At 31.6% G+C, this 18,604-nt stretch overlaps 1 protein-coding gene across 5 annotated transcripts in view; it reads left to right on the top strand.

Moving 5' to 3' along the window:
* The first annotated feature begins 2,724 nt into the window (after positions 1-2,724).
* The window catches only part of LOC118193764 (uncharacterized), a 74,210-nt gene continuing 58,330 nt past the window's right edge, over positions 2,725-18,604 (top strand). The window contains exons 1-3 of one of the 5 annotated variants that reach the window (XR_015038606.1): positions 2,888-3,458; positions 6,009-6,098; positions 9,090-9,231. Coding sequence is in view for 1 of the 5 variants with exons in the window: in XM_085807944.1 (XP_085664070.1) it covers positions 3,037-3,263; positions 6,009-6,098; positions 9,090-9,108 (336 nt within the window). In the remaining 4 variants the exon portion in view is untranslated. Of the gene's footprint in view, positions 3,459-6,008; positions 6,099-9,089; positions 9,232-14,218; positions 14,307-18,604 lie in introns of those variants that run through there. The other 4 variants (XM_085807944.1, XR_015038609.1, XR_015038608.1 and 1 more) reach the window with 4 other exon arrangements.

Raw genomic sequence — 18,604 nt, 5'->3', positions numbered from 1 at the left:
ACGCTCTTCCGACTGCCGCCTAAAATACGTCAAATGATGAGGCATAGAAATCGCCTCAGAAAAATTTACAACCTTACCTGGGATCCTGTCGCCAAAAGGGCGATAAATCGCCTAAACCGGGACATCAAAACTGCTGTGAAGCAACACAAGGACGAACTCTGGTGTGAAAAAATGTGCAACTTAGATTTCCGTGACGGATCTCTTTGGACTTTAATAAAAAACCTCAAAGCAAATTTTGTTACCAATCGTCCCATCTTCCATAACGGAGTTGTTGCCCTTTCAAATGAAGATAAAGCAAATGTTTCCGCCTCGCATTTGGAACTACAATTTACGCCAAATGATTGGCCTGTGGACAGAAACTTTGAACTTTTCACCCTTACTCATGTGAAAGATTGGCTAAATGCTCCCACAGCACGAAATATTCCCAAATTTGCTACCCCTGTAGAAGTGTCTCAAATTATTAAAAAACTCAAATCACGCAAAGCTCCCGGAAATGATGGCATTTCTAATACTGCAGTTAAAATGTTACCTCCCTGTGCAGTAGCGAATTTCACTAGCATTTTAAATGCGTGTTTATTTAACTCCTACTTTCCACAGCAGTGGAAAAGTGCAAAAATTATTTTAATTCCTAAACCTGGAAAGGACCACACGAAACCAGATGGCTATCGACCTATTAGTCTCCTGCCTGTGCTCGGAAAAATTTATGAGCGCATTATTCTCTCACGTATGCAATCCTATCTAAACATGTTGCCCCCGGAACAATTTGGTTTCCGCCAGCACCTTTCTACTACGAAGCAATTGTTACGCATTACTGACTTTTGTGGCTCTGCTTTGCATAACAAACAAAGTGTTGCTCTCCTCATGTTGGACGTGGCGAAAGCCTTCGACCGCGTCTGGCATGAGGGGCTCATATCCAAATTAATTACTGCTAACGTGGACCGAGAAATGATCTTGACAATTCACTCCTTCATTACAAACCGGACTTTTTGTGTTTGTGTGAACGGTGCTATCTCCTCGTCTAGAAATATCCATAGCGGTATTCCGCAAGGGTCAGTTCTAGGACCTTATATGTATCTATTTTATGCTGCTGACTTTCCTCAAGCATCTCAAAATAACGCTATTTTGGCCTGTTATGCAGACGACACTGCCCTGGCAGTAAAGTCTGTTAATATGAATCACGCCATCAAAAAACTACAAGATGTCATTCCTAGCATTGAACGATGGTGCGCGCAATGGAAAGTCCAAATAAACGCAGCCAAATCTCAACTTCTCCTCATACGCAGAAATAAAAGGAACACACCTGTCAAAAGAGGACTTTATCTATTTAACGAAATTGTTCCAATTGTTCCCCATGCCAAGTACCTCGGAGTGATTATAAATGATCGCTTAACGTGGACTAACCATATAAATTACGTCAGGGATAAGGCCTTACAAATTATCAAATGTCTCTTCCCAATTATTGGTAAATACTCCACTCTCGACCTGGGAAAAAAGCGGCTCATCTACACGTCTGCGATCAGACCGATCATGACTTACGCCTCCCCAGCGTGGGCCGCCCTGACCAAAACTGACCTCAATAAATTATGTGTTGTGCAGAACCGCTATCTCAGGATTATTACGAATGCTCATTATTTCGTGACAAATAAGTGTCTACAAGATGACCTCAAGATCGACCCCTTAGATAAGTTCATCGCAAAGCAAAATCGGAATTTCTTCAGAAAAGCCCAGGACTGCAATCATATGCGTCAATTTAACCTCTTTGAATATGAAATATTGCACGAAGACAGGCACCTTAGACCATTTACTGCATTTATCCTCAATGAAAATCAGAACTTTCCAACCTAAGTTTTTACCCTGTGTTTACTTGGAAAACTGAAATGCTTAAAGTTAAGCAGCCACTATCGGGGTCAAGGCACGGGAGGGTGACCTCCCACGGGACTACGAACTAAAGTCTGCTACTGCTTACTGTAGATCTCTCACTGCTCCTATTGGTTTCAAATTTCTTTTATTTAATTTAACTTTTAGTTTACTGGAAAGTATGTTTTTATGTCTCTGCAATTTAATATTTTGTAAATAGCAAATTCTCATGATTTTCGCATACATGTCTCAACAGCCAATCAAAAGACCTCTACTAAGAGATATCTTTGACTGCTTCTGCTGGACTCCCTGCGGAATTTTACTTTTGTATATAGTCTTTCTAGTTGTGAGAAAAATGCACTTTGATGAGTTTATGCACTGAATATTTGTAAAAATGCACACTGTACCTGAAACTTGGACCAGCATCTCTCCAGCCTACCAGACACCGCTATAGCCTCACGTGACAAAGTAGTCACACCTTCTTTCATTTTGCATCCTGTCCTCCGGACACACTCATGCATTTGCTATACCTGCAATGTACTTTTTAATTCATGACAGCCGGTATACAGCTTGCTATCAGCAAGCTACACACGGCAATAGTGGGAAAAGGAATCTCAACATCAGTTCCAGCTCCCGCGCCATGAAGGAAGACGTCTCTTCAGCGAGCTGCCATATAATTGCTTATTTCATCCTCTGCCACTATCAAGATCTTCAAGCAAAGTTATCAATCTGTTTACTTAAGAATCACATCTCCCGCAGATATCAAATCTGCCTATGAATATTTTCATCGCGGTCTTAATAATTATTTGCACTCCCCAACACAAGCCACATGCCAATGAGCCTATTAATCGTAAAATCTTTCCTATCCGCTTTTTGCTTTAGTGTTTGTACTGTGTATAGAAAATTATAAAAAACCAAAAAAAAAAAAAGTATAAAATATAAAATTCAAAAAAATTTTAAAAACCTATAAAAAAATTATGAAACTTTAGTTTTTATTTCTCATCTCTATCCCTAAACTCTCTCGAGCCTGTGGCTCCCTCTAATGTGCATCAAGTAAATCACTTATACCAAATTTTTCTTATTTCTGCTCGCTTTTATTAATTCTGATGTGGAGGTAGAAGGTTTTGAACCATAGGAACTCCGAAATTTTTAAATCAGTGGCATTGGCATCACAGATCTATGGATAGTTTTCCAAGCGTAAGAGTCGCACTTCAAATACTCTACTATTTCATTATCAAAACGTTCGTTCAGCAAAATAAAATAAATTTTGACATATTTACAATCAACGATGGGACAAGATCCCCTAAGTTATCTAGCATTTTTAAAAGTGTGGAAATAGAAAAATTTAAAAGGATCGACTTTGATGAAGTAATTGATAAATTTGCTTCATCCAAGGCAAGAAAAATGTATACATAGTAATTAATTGTATTAATATATTATAATATTGTATTATTATTATTAATAAATATATCTATTTGTCTATAATATATATTAAACTTTTATTTGTTTAAAAATTGTACTTTTTTAAAAAATTTGAAACGAAATCCAAAATGGCTGCGCCATGAGGTTAACTTGTGTGGATATTTTTTGTTGCATGAAAGGTAAGTTCAGTTGCAATACTTGTATGTTTACTTTTTTTGCTTTTCGAATTTATGTTATTTATGTCATTTTGACTGTTAAATGTGTCACAGCTTTATGAATTGTTACCATTCTGTCGTGAATTAGTGTATCTCAATGGCTGGCTGTCTTTTCAAATATCTAATTTGCCCTGCTATCCAAATGTTTATGACTGAATTTTTTTTAGTCTAGTTTATGCATTCAGTTTCAAAATAATATGTGTGATCAGATTGCTTATTATTTTATTGCAGCAATAAATTTATGTTAAATAGTTTGAACAATTGTATTAAAATAAGAGTTTGCATTGTTTTGTCCAAAATATGTATGGTTGAAACATTATCTTAATCTAGTTTGTAATTCAAGTTTTTTTGGGGGTATTGTTATGTTATTGGGGACCAGAATCGGAAATGTATGAACCTGTGTTCGTAAGTATGTGCATAGATGTGTATATGTAGACACACAAACATACAAATATACAAGCATACATAAATACAATTCTGTACCCGGTCCTGATAACAGAACAGTACCTTTTTTTAATCTTTTTTGAATATTTTATAAAAGGATTAAGCATTTTTCAAACTGCATATCATTTTAAGATTCGACTTGCAGGAAGACAAAATATGGTCATTCAATCAAATGCTTATGATTGCTTTTAACATTTTCTCATAAATATTGTTTGCATTTTTATTGTATTTTAGATACTTTAGTTATGTAAAGTGAACATGAGAATATTAGAAAAGCTGAAGAATATGAATAGCTACCATAATACATGTATTTTTTCATCGAGTCCATTGTTTTAGAAACCAATGCACCATTATTATATGCTGGCTTATTTTATAGTTATATGCAGTTTAATTTTATGTTCATGTTACTGTAGTATTGTCATTATAATAAAAGTATTGATAATTTTTGTTGAATCTTGCAAGTTGCCTAACATTCAGAATTATTACTACCGAATTTTACTGATAGGTTTTTTCGAGTTGACATAATCTGTCTGATAAATAAAATAAATTGGTGTTTAAATTATATGCATTTCTCTTAATGTTTCATTGAAAGTGAGATGGAAATATAAATGCTATCCAGAAAAGTGAATTCTTTTTGCCTGAAATAACAAACTGTACTAAATGATTAATGTTTATATCATTTTAGAAATGTCAATATTAAAGTTTCTCCCCCTTCTCTTCTTTGATTTTGAAATAATTTATAATAAAATAATATATGCATAAGTGTAATTAATGTAAAGTGTCATTCAATAATATAATTTATTTTTACTGATATTTTTATATTTCTTATCTGGGTTTTCTTTTGGTGTTAGAAGGAGGAAAAGACTGTAATGTTTTAATTAAAGAAATAATTAAAACATTACAGTCTTTTAAATAACACAGTTACAGTAATGTTTATTGAAGCAATCAGTACTGTGTGATTGCCAGTGATTGAATAATGTTAAAATGCATTGTTCATAAGGAAATTTGCTTATCTTTGTGTTATAGATTTTATTTTGACACAAGCTGAAATTTTAATTATTGGAAGCACTTTGAAAACCCGAATTATTTCCTGAATCATTAATCAGGCCAATATATAACATACAGATTTTCATACAAAATTACTTCTTTGAGCATATTATAAAGAGCTCATTTAATTTATTTATATGTACAAATTTTAGACAAAAGTAGCATGTAACAGTTAAAGATTTATTGAAGCCTACTTGTTACTTGTGGTAACAAAGAAGTGTGAAAGATATTGCCACATTAGCGAACATGACGATCATTGATGCTTAGTTTAGTAATTTAATAATATATTGAGAAATGCTGGGAACTTTCAGAAGTAGACATTTCGGAAATGATGGGCTTGATAAGAAATTTACACGGTTTTATTATTTATTCTTTAGTTAAGAATGGATTTTAGATGTTCATGTGGAAGAATTCTGTTTAATTATATGTGAAAGAATTGTTAAAGTTTGGCATTTAAAAAATGAATTAATAATATGCAATTATCTTTTTATTATACATATATTACTATATATTTCTAATGTGCTATGTAAATGTCAGTGCTAAACAATTGAGATACTATTGTCAGGGCAATCTTTTCTTATACATGAAAAATTCTGAAACTTTCTTATCATCTGCCCTCACAGCTTCAACTTATGCTAAAACAGCAAGAGTATGCACACGATAATAGCAAACTATGAATGTGCATACCACACACATGTATTTACATGCTTTATATTTAATCTTTATTTCTGAATAGTATTCCATTGGATGAAAAATATGTGAATATTGACCAATGTATATATTTTTGTGTGTGTGCATCCTAAAATTTCTTGTTTCTTATAAAGTGCTTATTTGAATTACTACTTGTAAACAGAGCAGTAGATATGAACCATAAACTAACCATTTTGCCAATTTTCACAGCTTTGCTGATAGTCAGAAAGCACCAAAATTTGTAATAATGTTAAGTTTAAATGATGTTCTATACTTTTGTGTTGATTTTTCTATTCTATTAATTCTATTACTGTGTTATCAAACTTTCTGCAGGAATTTCAACTGGTTAAGATGTTATTACCATGTGGAGAAGAATTTGGTTTTCAAGCTAGAAAAAATTGCAGCTGAAGGATTTTGTAGAAGGTCAGTCAAACTGGTTTTAGTTAATTATAATTTAATTTTGGGTGAAGAATCCTCAAATTTATTTATCATAAGTGTTTAAAGGTCGTCTAAATTAAATTCTGCTTGTTTTTGAAATTTTTCATGACAGTCATTCTTTGATTATTATTATTTTTTTTTAATTTACTAACTTATATCCAGGCACATAATGTTGCATTTAATGCCATACCTTAAATATTGTAAAATGTTAAAATAATACATTTCACTTAAAAATGTGGTTGTGACAGTAAATTTTCTGTTACATTTAATCATATCTATAAACATTGGTATACATCATTTTTCAATAATCTGTATATTATTTTGTGCATTTCTTTTACATCCAAGATCTGGCATATGACTTGCTTTTCAAACTGATAACATGGTGTAATAATGTAATCTAATGGTTAAAGTTTACTATGGAATGGGCCAAATTTAATAAATTATTCTTTGATAGAAATTTATTCATGTGTTCAGTGTGTCTCATCTCTTTAAATTGCTAAAGTAAATTTTATGTACTTGCATTTAGGAATTTTGACTGTATCAGAGTAATTTTGTTTCAGTTATTATAACATGCGAGGGAAAAAATTCATTCATAGCTCCGTATTTAAAATTAGTTAATTAAAGTCTTTAATAAAGAGGGACGTTTTGTTGTTTTTAATGTCGATAGAGTTTAATTCAAAAATATGCCACATTAAGGGTTACTTTTTAACCTAATTTAAAATTTTCATTACTTTAACATGTCCGATAATTGTTATTTTAACTCCGATATTGTAATAATATCAAAATTCCTTACTTTTGATAGGTAATCCAAATGTAAAACAAGAAAAGAAAAAATTAAAATCTAGAAGTATATTTATTTCATACCTCTAACAAATAAAAACAACACAAGCACTTTTTACTGTCTATCTGCATAGTGTGGCATGTCCCGTAAGACTGAGATTTGTATGGTCGAATCCATGTTTCAGTTAAAGGAAAATGCATGCACAGTCTTCTGATTTTCCCTTCGATTAAGGATTCTGTATATACTAGCATAAGAAATATATTAGTTAATGCAGTGTTATACATCAATATTTATAGACAATTATTGTGGCTATGTTTATTATAATTTTGTTCACTGTAATGGCTGGAGTGCCTAAACCATCATGCTGTGTAAACAAAACTCAAATCTTCATCTCTGCATACTGCTCCACTAGTGTTTAAACCACTGAAATGGTGATTATGGTAGAACATCTTTGGTAAAAATTTACTCTACTGTAACCCTTGGCGGATCGTTTCTTTTTTTTATATCAAGATCGTCATCTGAGAGGATTGGCACCAATTTCAAGGTGGCCGCTACACAAAACCAAAATAAGAAGTCAAAGACATACACAAACTCTGTGTCCATGTACACATCGACCTATTAAAACAGAGAACTGCACAAACTGGGCATTGTGCACTGCCTTAACTTTGTCCATGTACACATTGATCTATTTTCACTTTAAGAAAATCAAAAAGTTAAAAATATCATAGTTACCAGAAAAAATTCGTCACTGTCTTAACACACAGACTACCAAAAATACACAAACAGAGAGGAATAAGTTACCAAAAATACATATTTCCTAACATAAAAACATTAAACAACAAATCTTCTAACAAAAATTAACACACAGAGACAAAAAAATTAATGAAACGTCATTTTTTTAACATACCTTTTTTTTCACATGCGTATGTTTAGGCTTCCCACCACCATCCTCCAGGTAAGCAATTCAATTAAATTTTTCCTCTCTTAGTCACCTCAGACATACTCAAACGATGGTACCCACACCAAAATAATAAATAGCATGTTCAAAATACAAGACCATACCACTTCCGTGCAACCAAACACAGCAATTGAAAAGAATGGTAAGAACCAAAAACCTGGGACTGTACAAAAGGTTTACTATTAAAAAAAGTAGCCCAAAACTAAATTTATCACAGCACGTTGGCAGTATTTGCAGAAATAACTTTTTTTTATTGACAAAAAAAAAGTTTTTTTTTCCCCCAAAGGCTACTTTCGCCAACATTATCAACATTAGGGTTACCGAAAAACTTATTTGACGCAATGGGCTTCCACATTTCACAAACAACCAATACCACTTTGCGATTTTTTTTCAGACAGAAACCAAGGTGTACCATACAGTAAAGATTAGCCACATCTTCATTTACTACTGCTACAAGTACTTCTTTGGTAAATTTCTGCGGTTAAATTCAAAAGTTTAAAATTGCATTAACATGATCAGATTCAGAGTCATAGCTAGGGTTTTCAGCGCTCAGGGACAACTGAAGATTTCGCGCCCCCTACTGCTTGCCAAGGATGGAAAACATTTAATTCTAAAAATGTTCTAACATCAGTTTGGCGCCTCTTGGATTCTGCACCCGGGGACAGATGCCCCCCTCTAGCTACGCCCCTGATCAGATTTTATTTTCTGCACGTAGCTAACAATTACTTATGTGTTGTCAGATAAATGTTACCAGATGCAGTTAATTATTTTTTACTTGCCAATCTCATGAGACAAGTTTTTTTTGCTCCTGCAAGACTTTACTTTGTGTTGCAAAATAAATTCATTCTCACTCTTTTTGGACTTGCCTACACATTAAATTTAAAATAGTTTTATGAATAGGTAAGATGTGATTATCATAATTTTGTTTCTCTCTTTATCTTGGCAACTTTATATGTTGATTCGGTATCCAGGTTACCTACCAGTGGCTGATTGATAAAACTGCTCATATGTTCAGCTGGTGGTTTGAGTTTATTTTCTGACATAAAAAATTTTAAAAGGCACCCCCATGTTTATTTTACTGTAATCGAAAAATCAAATAATTGCTACTCTGTTTATAGGTACTAAATGTTAAAATATTTTAAATGCTTCCTTTAATTTGCATTCTAATAGTCATTTGTTTAAATTTAATTATGAATTATATTCACATATAGTAATTGTGAGTGTTTTTTTATTTTAGGTGCTGTGAAAGGCAATGACAGAGATCCAATTTATCAAGAGTTCTTATATACATAAGAATACATGGATATAAGATTGTTTTTCATGAATTCAAATAAAATGTGATAAATTGGATTAATAAAAACTATTTTGAATTTTGAAAAGTGTTTTTCCTCTGTTAATCATAATATAGTGCCATAAATTTCTGAATGTGTTTATTTTTCATCCAAATAAATAGCTTTACAAAAATTTGTAATATTAATAGATATTGCATAATTTAGCATTATTATAAATATTTATTATAGCAGATTTAGCTGAACTACTTTTTTAGTCTCTTTGCAGATGAAGTCACAAAGGTAAGTGGTTAGATATTTTTCTGTATTCCCCATTAAGTAATTTTATCTGGTAAATTATCATTACTTATATACTAAAGGTGGAAGAATAAGCTTTCCTTGAAGATACAAAAATTTGCAGATATTTCAAAAAATTGGTATACGTAAAAAAGTTCTTAAATTGCCACATATGCGAAACTGAAAATGTTATATATGAAATAGTTCAGAAATATAAATATTTTCACTATTTTTTAACTATAATTCACTGCATTTGTTATATATAATCACAGTTTAAGGTAGCAGTGCTTTTCTCACTGTGATTTCTCATGTATTTTGATTCATAAATACACGTACATAAATCCACGTATTTTGATTTCTCTTTTGAGACCGAATAAAAAATGAACTAAACATTTTCGTTGACATTGAGAGTTGAATAAAAGCTCACCTCAAAATAAAATGAATAAATTTATGGAAAATTTTACATTGCATATATTGAGCAGAAAAAGTAAACTGAATATACTTAATAGAATTAATAATTGGTAGAGTTGATAGCAGAATAAAATGCCTTAATTGCATGGTAAACAGTAGATTTTTTGAAGTTTTTCTATGTTGCGTAAAATGCAGATTTAAATTTTTGATATTGATTGTCATATAAATGGCAATTACTGTTTTATTTTGCTCTGAAATGAATGGTTAGTAATAAAATTCTGGATGAGACAACCTTTAACATGCGCTAGAATTTACAAAGTTTAATTTGGTGCTGATTTCAACGGGTAAATTTCATTTTACTGAATTTTGCATAAAATAATACCAATGAACCATTGCAAATTATTTTCAGAACTTTTGACTTCATATCGTCAGTCGTAAACTTGTTTCGCTTTTCATTCAAGTCTTGCCATTTGGCAAAATTTAACATATTTACCTTTAAAATCTAATATATTATTGACTAACAAGCCAAGCTATTTAAAAGCATTGCACACAGTTCTTAACAATGCTTTTTTTAATTTTTAATCTGATTGATTTAAAATGCATTTAATTCATGATATATCTAATTGAAAACATTTTAATATTTCTACATAATTACATGATATATTTCTTCATTTTTCAAATATATAGAAGATATATAACTTTCTGGTGTCAGTATCTTATAAAATGTTTTGCTATTTCCACTGCCCCATCTGTATTGATAATCTATACATTCATAAGCTTTTAGCCTCTTTGAGTGACTGCTAAAATCTGAGGCCTTTCAGATTTTTTTTTTTTAATTTTGTGATTAGAAAGAATTTTAGAAGAGCTTCTTGAGTTACCTTTTGAATAATGATATAAAGAATTGTTAACCTAATGTTAAATTTTTACAACTAAATATTAAATATATAAAAAAGCCTGCAGCATTCTCATGTTACGAAAACATATTTATTTATTCTGAGGCTAGGAATTGATTTAGTTTTAAAAATACAATTTTTTCCTTTTAACAATTTCCCAACAGTGTCATCAAAACACTATTAAATTCCTTACATGTTTTAAAGAAAGATGATTCATTTATGTTAAGATTATTAAATGGGTAATTTTATTATTCACTTTTTAATACAAATTAACTGAAATTAGAAACTGATTTTGTAAAATAATTTAATTATGAATAATTCAATTTGGGGGCTATTGGATGTTTAAAAATGATCAAAAGATTTTTAATATCTTAAAAATAAAAGCAAAATTTTCAGTTTTAATATTTTGTATTAATAATTCATTTTAATTTCCTTGCTCAGTTTTAATATATTCACAAATTCAGATTTAAAAACAAAATAAGTTGTATAAATATTTTCAACATTTCTGATTTTTCCATAGTAACCATAGGAGAACGATTTGAGACTATATGTGTAAAAAAAAGTAGGTTTTAGATCATCACACCTTCACATACTTTCACTGGAATTTTCCTCTGTATATATACTGGGATGTGACACTAAGCAGTTGAGAGTATGTATTTAAGAGGTTAAAGGGATATTGTAACTAGTGTTTCAAATCCTGATAACATCCCATACGCTGTCGGTAGGACGTAGATAGGATGTGCTAAGGATATACTGGGATGTGACATTAAGCGCTCAGGAGGATGAGTTTAGGAGGAAATTGGGATATTACGGGATGTCCTGAGGATGTAGTAAGTAGGACGTTAAATCCTAATAACATCCCATATGCTGTCGATGGGACATAGATAGGATGTTTTTAGGATATAATGGGATGTGCTTAGGAGGTTTGTGGGATATCCCGGGATGTCCTTAGGATGTAGTAAGTAGGAGTTCATATCCTAATAACATCCCGCACGCGGTCGATGGGACTTGGTTAGGATGTCCTGAGGATATCCCGGGATGTGACATTAAGCACTCAGGAGGAGGTGTTTAGGAGGTTCGCGGGATGTCCTGAGGATGTGCGCATATCCCGCGAGCAACATCCTTGGGATATCCCAAGGATGTTTTTGTGCTATGTGGGGATACATTTCGGAATCCAATGCTAGCGTAGTTAGGTAATGACTATTCTTAATATAATTAAGAGTACTTTATTGGCAGATTCAGCATTTTATTATTCTCTGCATTATTTTCTTATTACGAATATATTCTATACATTATATTACAGTAAGTGGTTTTTTTGGGGGGGGGCACGTATGCTCGCTACGCCACTGAATGGGTGGCAGAACGTCAGAGCTGGGAGACGACACACATTCACTCACCATGACTCGATTGCATCGAATGCAATCACATCAAACATAATGAGATCCTGGCGCCGTCTGCCGGCCAGCATTGTAATTATAAGTGCTTTTTAATTCAAATGCATTTGCAACGAAAGTAATGAGTTATTCCCAAATAATTATCTTGAATTTTTAAAATTTTATATAAAATGGTTCTAGAAATTTGTAAACAACCAATCTACAGGCAATTTCCTTTCCTTTTTTTTTAATAATTTGTTGTGAACTGAATTCCGGTTAAATTTCTACTTTTAAGTAAAATAAATATTAAATGAACGATTAAAATAATTCATATACGATGCAAAATAAAACACTATAAAATTCAGGCTAATTCCTGTAATTTGCAATAACAGCTGCTTCAAATAGTAATGGCAAACAAAACAGAAATTGTGATGGTTCTTAGTACTTACTGTTAACTGAGCTGACAGAGAGTTCATCACAGTAGATTATGTCCTTCTGAAGATCTTAAGAAATTTGTGAGGTGTAGCAGAGCAAGATTACGTTTAGCTGATGTGAAGAGCAATTCTTTTATCCCGGAGAACCAACAACACCCGAATGGTATTGCGGCTGAATTCTGATAGTTCTGTTGTGGCTTGAACTGATGCAGAAACTTTAAATACTAATTAATATCGTTTTATCGTTTTTTGTTGTTTTCAGAATGGGAACAAAAAGATTATTCAATTTTTGTTTTTCTTGGAATGGCAGCAAAAGATTATTAATGATATTGTTCTAAAGAGTTGTTTACATTTGCTAAAAACGAAATAAAGATTATTTTTGATTTGTTGTAAAACTAAAGATTAATTTGGAGTCAGAGCCAATAGTTCTACCTGAATTCAACTCCCGGCGAACGAGGTGGCTGAATGGTATTTTCCGTGGTTTTCTCTCCCGTATAAGCTACTTTCCCTTAGAAAGGTCTTTCACGGAGAGACAGCCGTCGTGTATTTTGCCGTAATACACATAATTCACTCCAGTCCTTTGTCCCAAAAGTATTCGATTTGAATAAGGTAAGAATCATTCTACTCAGGTCAATATATATTTGCTAGATTCTTTCCTATTCTTCTTTCTCATGATACTTTTAAGAATATTTTTGTGTCGTGTTTTATTGCAAAATCTCTGCTATCATCTGTAAATACAGAAATGTAGGAATCTTGTACTTTTCCCTATATAACTGATTTGTCATAAGTTGTAGAAATGGTGATGAGCGCCTATTTAAATCAACGAGAGACCATTCTGGAGAGCTTTTCAATTTTTCTGATCCACAGCTTGTGACCCATATCTAACTATCTGCAACTTAACGCGACTCGCATACATATAATTCCAATTCAACGGGAAACACAGGTACTCTGATAAAAGAAGGAGCCACAACACCAAGCAAAAAAAGTTCCCGGAAGAAAGCATGTTAAATTCCAGAAATAGTTGTAGAGTCTTTAGGTTATATCAATGATGAACCAAACAAACAAACAAAAAAAAAAAAAAAAAAAAAAAAAAAAAAAAAAAAAAAAAACGGGCAATGCCTTCGCCGATATTCGGACTCCGTACCTCCCGAATGCCTGCCGAGTGTACGTCGAGCTACACCACGAAGGCATAAGGAAAGGTGAGAAAAAATACCTTATAGAGTAAATAAATATACGACTATTACTAATTAATTGATAATTAAAAATTAATTACAAATTGAGGTAAGTATCTGTAAATACACTATAGGAAAAAAAGTACTTCAGTATTTTCTGTGACTTACAAGAAACTGTGTTGTGACCTACACTTTGGAAAACCACTGCTTTATTGCCTCTGTTTTTCAACAATCGAAAAGCTGAATCAAATTTTAAGCTTTATCTACGTCTGTATCCTTTACCAGAATATGCATTTATCTGCGTATAAATGTTTTCCCATTTTCTTCGAGACACTAATGATGGTCTTGATCCGTTCTCAAGGTTTGTCCGTCTAATTAATTGCGAGAATTTTACCGGAAGTCAGGAATATAAACTTTCTGTTATGCATATTATATATAATATTTCTATTATACATAAACTGTACTTTTCTTGGGAAAACGATAAGTGATTTAGTCATGTAACTGGTGTTTCGTTACAGGTGACTACTCGATGGACTTGATGATAATGGCAAAAGGTCTAGACACTGGGTGATCTTCGGGACAACGATCAGGAGCTGAGAGAAATCAGTAAGTGAGTCTAATTCTGAAAAGCTATCTACTTCAGAATATCCTATACGCATGTTGAGGAAAACTGTCCTGGAGATAATGTTTGCAGTTTCACTAAATGTTAGCAATACATTAGGAAAATTAATATCGAAACTTGTATCTCTTGTACCAATAAAATATCTAACCATCACAAAACTTGCAGTAAAGAAGATGAAGACTTAAAACCTGTCTGGAAGCACCATCCAAATGACGTATTGGAAGCAAAACGGAATTTAAGCAATAATTTTTCTTTTTCCTAATATAAAACTTTTTGTTCAATTATAATTCGGTTATATACTTCGAACACATTTCATAAAGTAACCTTTATGCATTATCTGTGACACTATGTTTACGTCTTCGCTCATCTGAATATTCAAACACTCATCTGCATGACTGAACATTTCAGCTTCTTATTTTGCAGATAAACTAACAAAATATTATTTGGAAATTATTTTTTTGATTTTAATTTATTAGACGGCTAAATCAAATCGCATGTTTCAAAATACCACGATGAATAACTTTCCTCCTATTTTCCGATTGTGCCCCATTCATTAATAGTATAGCTAAAACATGACGAAACTATCCTAGAACGGATGGAATTATTTTAATTCATTAAATCATACTGTAAGTAATCTACAGAAACACAAACTGTACTGTAAATTATCAGCAGAATTCTTGATAATCCGCACCAGTCTTTTCTTCTTGATAATCCGCACCAATCTTTTCATTTCATCACATGCCTAAATTAATGATAAATATAGAGATAAGAGATGCGTTAGATGAAAATTGACAAGACGAAAAATTTAATAAAAGAAAATGTTGACAAACATTTCAAGGCTGAGAAGACCACTTATAAGTTGTTTAGTCTTGCAATTTGAAAAGTAATCAAACTTCTAAAACTAATTTTGTTTATTACACCAATTTTTATAACCCTTCAATATACATTAGCGTCCAAGAGGAACAGTAGCTCCATAGGAGTATTCCCATTTCATCGAACTTATTTGGTTTAAGAATGCTTTTGTTATTTATTGTGTGAGAGATTATGGGTAAGATATGAACTATTTCTGAACAAGTCATTGCCCATTTATCTTGAGTACAATATACCGAAAGTAAATTTATTCAACAGAATAAATTTATTTTCTTTGCTTCTCGAATTTAGAGGCAATATATTTAATAATGCATGATTTAGAGGGAAATCGTCGCATGGGCTTCACGGATGTTAATTCATTAGCCTTAAGCTCTATTATGCACACTCTTCGGTTGATTTAAAATTATATCTTTTTCGCTTCCATTTTAGAAAGATAGGTTGTGGGAAATGTAGCATTTAAATGCAAGAAAATCAATATGAGAATTTATATGGAAAGGTAAATGTATAAAGCATTTATACTTTGCATTCCTTAAATGCTTTAGAAGATTTTTTTTTATGTGAAGTTTAGAAAAAAACCATGCTTTTTTTTCAATTTAATCCGCTCTTCAGCTTGATCGGAATAGTGTGAAAAAATTCCTAGATATTTATTTGAGAATGTTAAGTCATATGTAAAACACACGAATGATTAAGCTTAATGTTTGGAATTTCAATAATCTAGGGCAGGTAAAATTTTAGAATTCGTCACAATTAAGTACATACGTCATATACTTTGTCTTTTTAAAATTTACCTGGTCAAATTTCCTTCCTTGGAAGACCATGAATAACTTGAAACACACGAAGAATTTCACACAGATAATAAATGAAATTATAAGGAAATTAAGAAGAACTTAAAGCATTCCTAAAATCGAGGATTTTTAAGAATGTGAGCGTGGGAATACTTCTTTGCATTAAAACATATCCTTAGAGCAAAAACAAACCACCGCTTAAAAATGGAAATCTGATAAAGAGCTCAAATAAAATGAAGTGTGATTTGCACTGAATTAAGAAATATGACATTGGGAAAAGATTTTGTTATATTTCGATACAACTAAAACACCGGATTTGCCACAAGTTCCATTTAGGCAAAAGGTATACTCTCTACAAGTTATAAATTGTTGATTAATTAATGATTGTTAATTAACTGTCAATAATTATGTATGTTTAATCATTATTATTACTTCATTATTATATTATTTTCTTCTAAGGCTTTCTTTTCTATTCTTCTTCCCTTCCCAGAGCAATTATTAATGAAAATTTTCATCTATGTGTATAAATGTCCTTAGGTTAAAAGTTGAGAAAACACTAGTCTCAAGATGTCGTATGCACAATGTTGAAATCATGTTGATAGAAATTCTGTCAGAGTCTATCAAAATTGGAAGGAATGATTTTGTTTAACCACTGACCGCCAGTATAAGATGTACATAAGTTTCTGCTGGGGGGAGAGCAAAACTCATGCATATTTAAATAAATATATAAAACTCATGCAATATTTAATCATTTCATATTCGTATGTCGTAATTAGATGTTAATTTAACTTTATGACGCCATTTTGAAGAAAACAAAGGAAATATTTTGCGATGAATATGTGTTTGGATAAACTTTTGCTTTGGAAAGGTATGTAAGGTCTTTTGTTATGTGACTGATACTGTAGAGCAGGGCTGGCCAGCGTTTTTGGGAAGAGTGCCACTATCTGAAAAAAAAAAAAAAAAAAAAAAAAAAAAAAAGTGTTGTGCATGCCACTTCCAACTTTTCCAATATAGCAAAAAATATAAAAAGTGGAAAAAAAATGTTATTTATAAGCTGATTATGGGATTTTTGGGCAAATAGCACATTTTTTATGTAAGTCTGAGTAGTGGACATTTAAAAAATAATATAATAAATAAAACGAAAGTAAAAATTAGGGTTTTATTCTCAATAAAAATTTTTAACGGTTCAGTCAGTAAGGTTTAGTATAAAATAAAAATTAATAATCTGAAACATTTAATTCTAGATAGCTAATTGACCTGTCAGTACTTAATTAATGTGGTTTTGGAATATGTAGTTTTTTTTTCATCAAGTCATCTGTATTAGGATTAGTTCTGGAAGATGCTAATAAAATTATGTGTTAGGTAAATATTAGTTAATCTTGAACGATATTTTGATTTTATTATATTCATAGTAGAAAACGTTTGTTCACAACCATATGTTGATCCAAACTTACAACAATATCTAAGAGCCAAATCGTGTAAATTTGTAAAATTGTTTGTTGGTACAAATTTCCAAAATTCAACGCAATTTAGATCACTTGCAGTTGAAATCAGCTCCTTATACTTGCTTTTCAGTGTAGTATGCTGCTGTAGGCCAATAATTTCGATATTCATTTCAGTTGGGTAACAATGTCTTGCAGAAAAATTGAATTATTATATTTATTCTAATGTGTATATGAGTTAATCTATCGACGGAGTTAATAGAGACGATATTATTATTTTTTCAGGTCTTTTAATTTTTCAATAAGTCTTCGCGTGCCACTGTTGAAACTCCGCCGTGCCACGCACGCGTGCCGCGGGTTGGCCATTCCTGCTGTAGAGTTTGGACTACACAGACAATATATTTTCTTTCAGATGCGTTTTCTTCATCTCTATTGAGGGTTCAAGCAAAGGCATTGGCTGTTATATCTAAAATGATTAAAATCTTTATGTGAAGTTTCAGAAATCTTTATCTGCGTCCTTCATACTTCTTTCTCTCTTTCTTTATTTTTGATGCCAGCTGAATTATTATCGCAAATAGAAATGAAACCCGATAAAAAATAAGTCTGGTATACGGGGTCGAAACTTATCGCTTAAGCTTTAAACTAAATGGTTGCCCATGACATACTAAGCTTGCGCAAATACGTGATCAGACCGTGAACTTAATCTTTGAGTTCGACTGATGACATCTGATGATTCACTTTGACAAACATTCAAAAATTCCAAGCACAGTAAACTTATTTTACGACACCTAGAAATAATGTAATGCAAATCATTATAATTGTTGAATGTTTGGTGTAAGTAATTAGTATCTCTTTTTCTTATCGTTATTATAAAAGATATAAAATGTGAATTAAGTTTACGAGTTACTTTCTTCCGCTCTTTCATACTACCCAATAGAATGTAGAGAATGTAACCTAATTATTTAAAAATTTATATTAAGAAATGCGCTATTTGATTTACATTTTATTTTAACATGGTTAGTTATTATACGTCAGTATAAAAATATGCTAAAATATATAAGTGAATATCAAAATACGGAGTAAAATTATAATAACAAAGAACAATGCGTTAATAGGAAAAATTGACATTACATGCATAGAAATAACTATATTTTAGGTAATAATACATCAAGTTGTTATCGTTTT

This window comes from Stegodyphus dumicola, chromosome X1, assembly GCF_044657685.1.
Source record: "Stegodyphus dumicola isolate Sdum_Otavi_A_Nest chromosome X1, ASM4465768v1".
NCBI lineage: Eukaryota > Metazoa > Arthropoda > Arachnida > Araneae > Eresidae > Stegodyphus > Stegodyphus dumicola.
The sequence above is the reverse complement of the archived record's forward strand: the minus strand, read 5'-3'. Positions and strand labels throughout refer to the sequence as shown.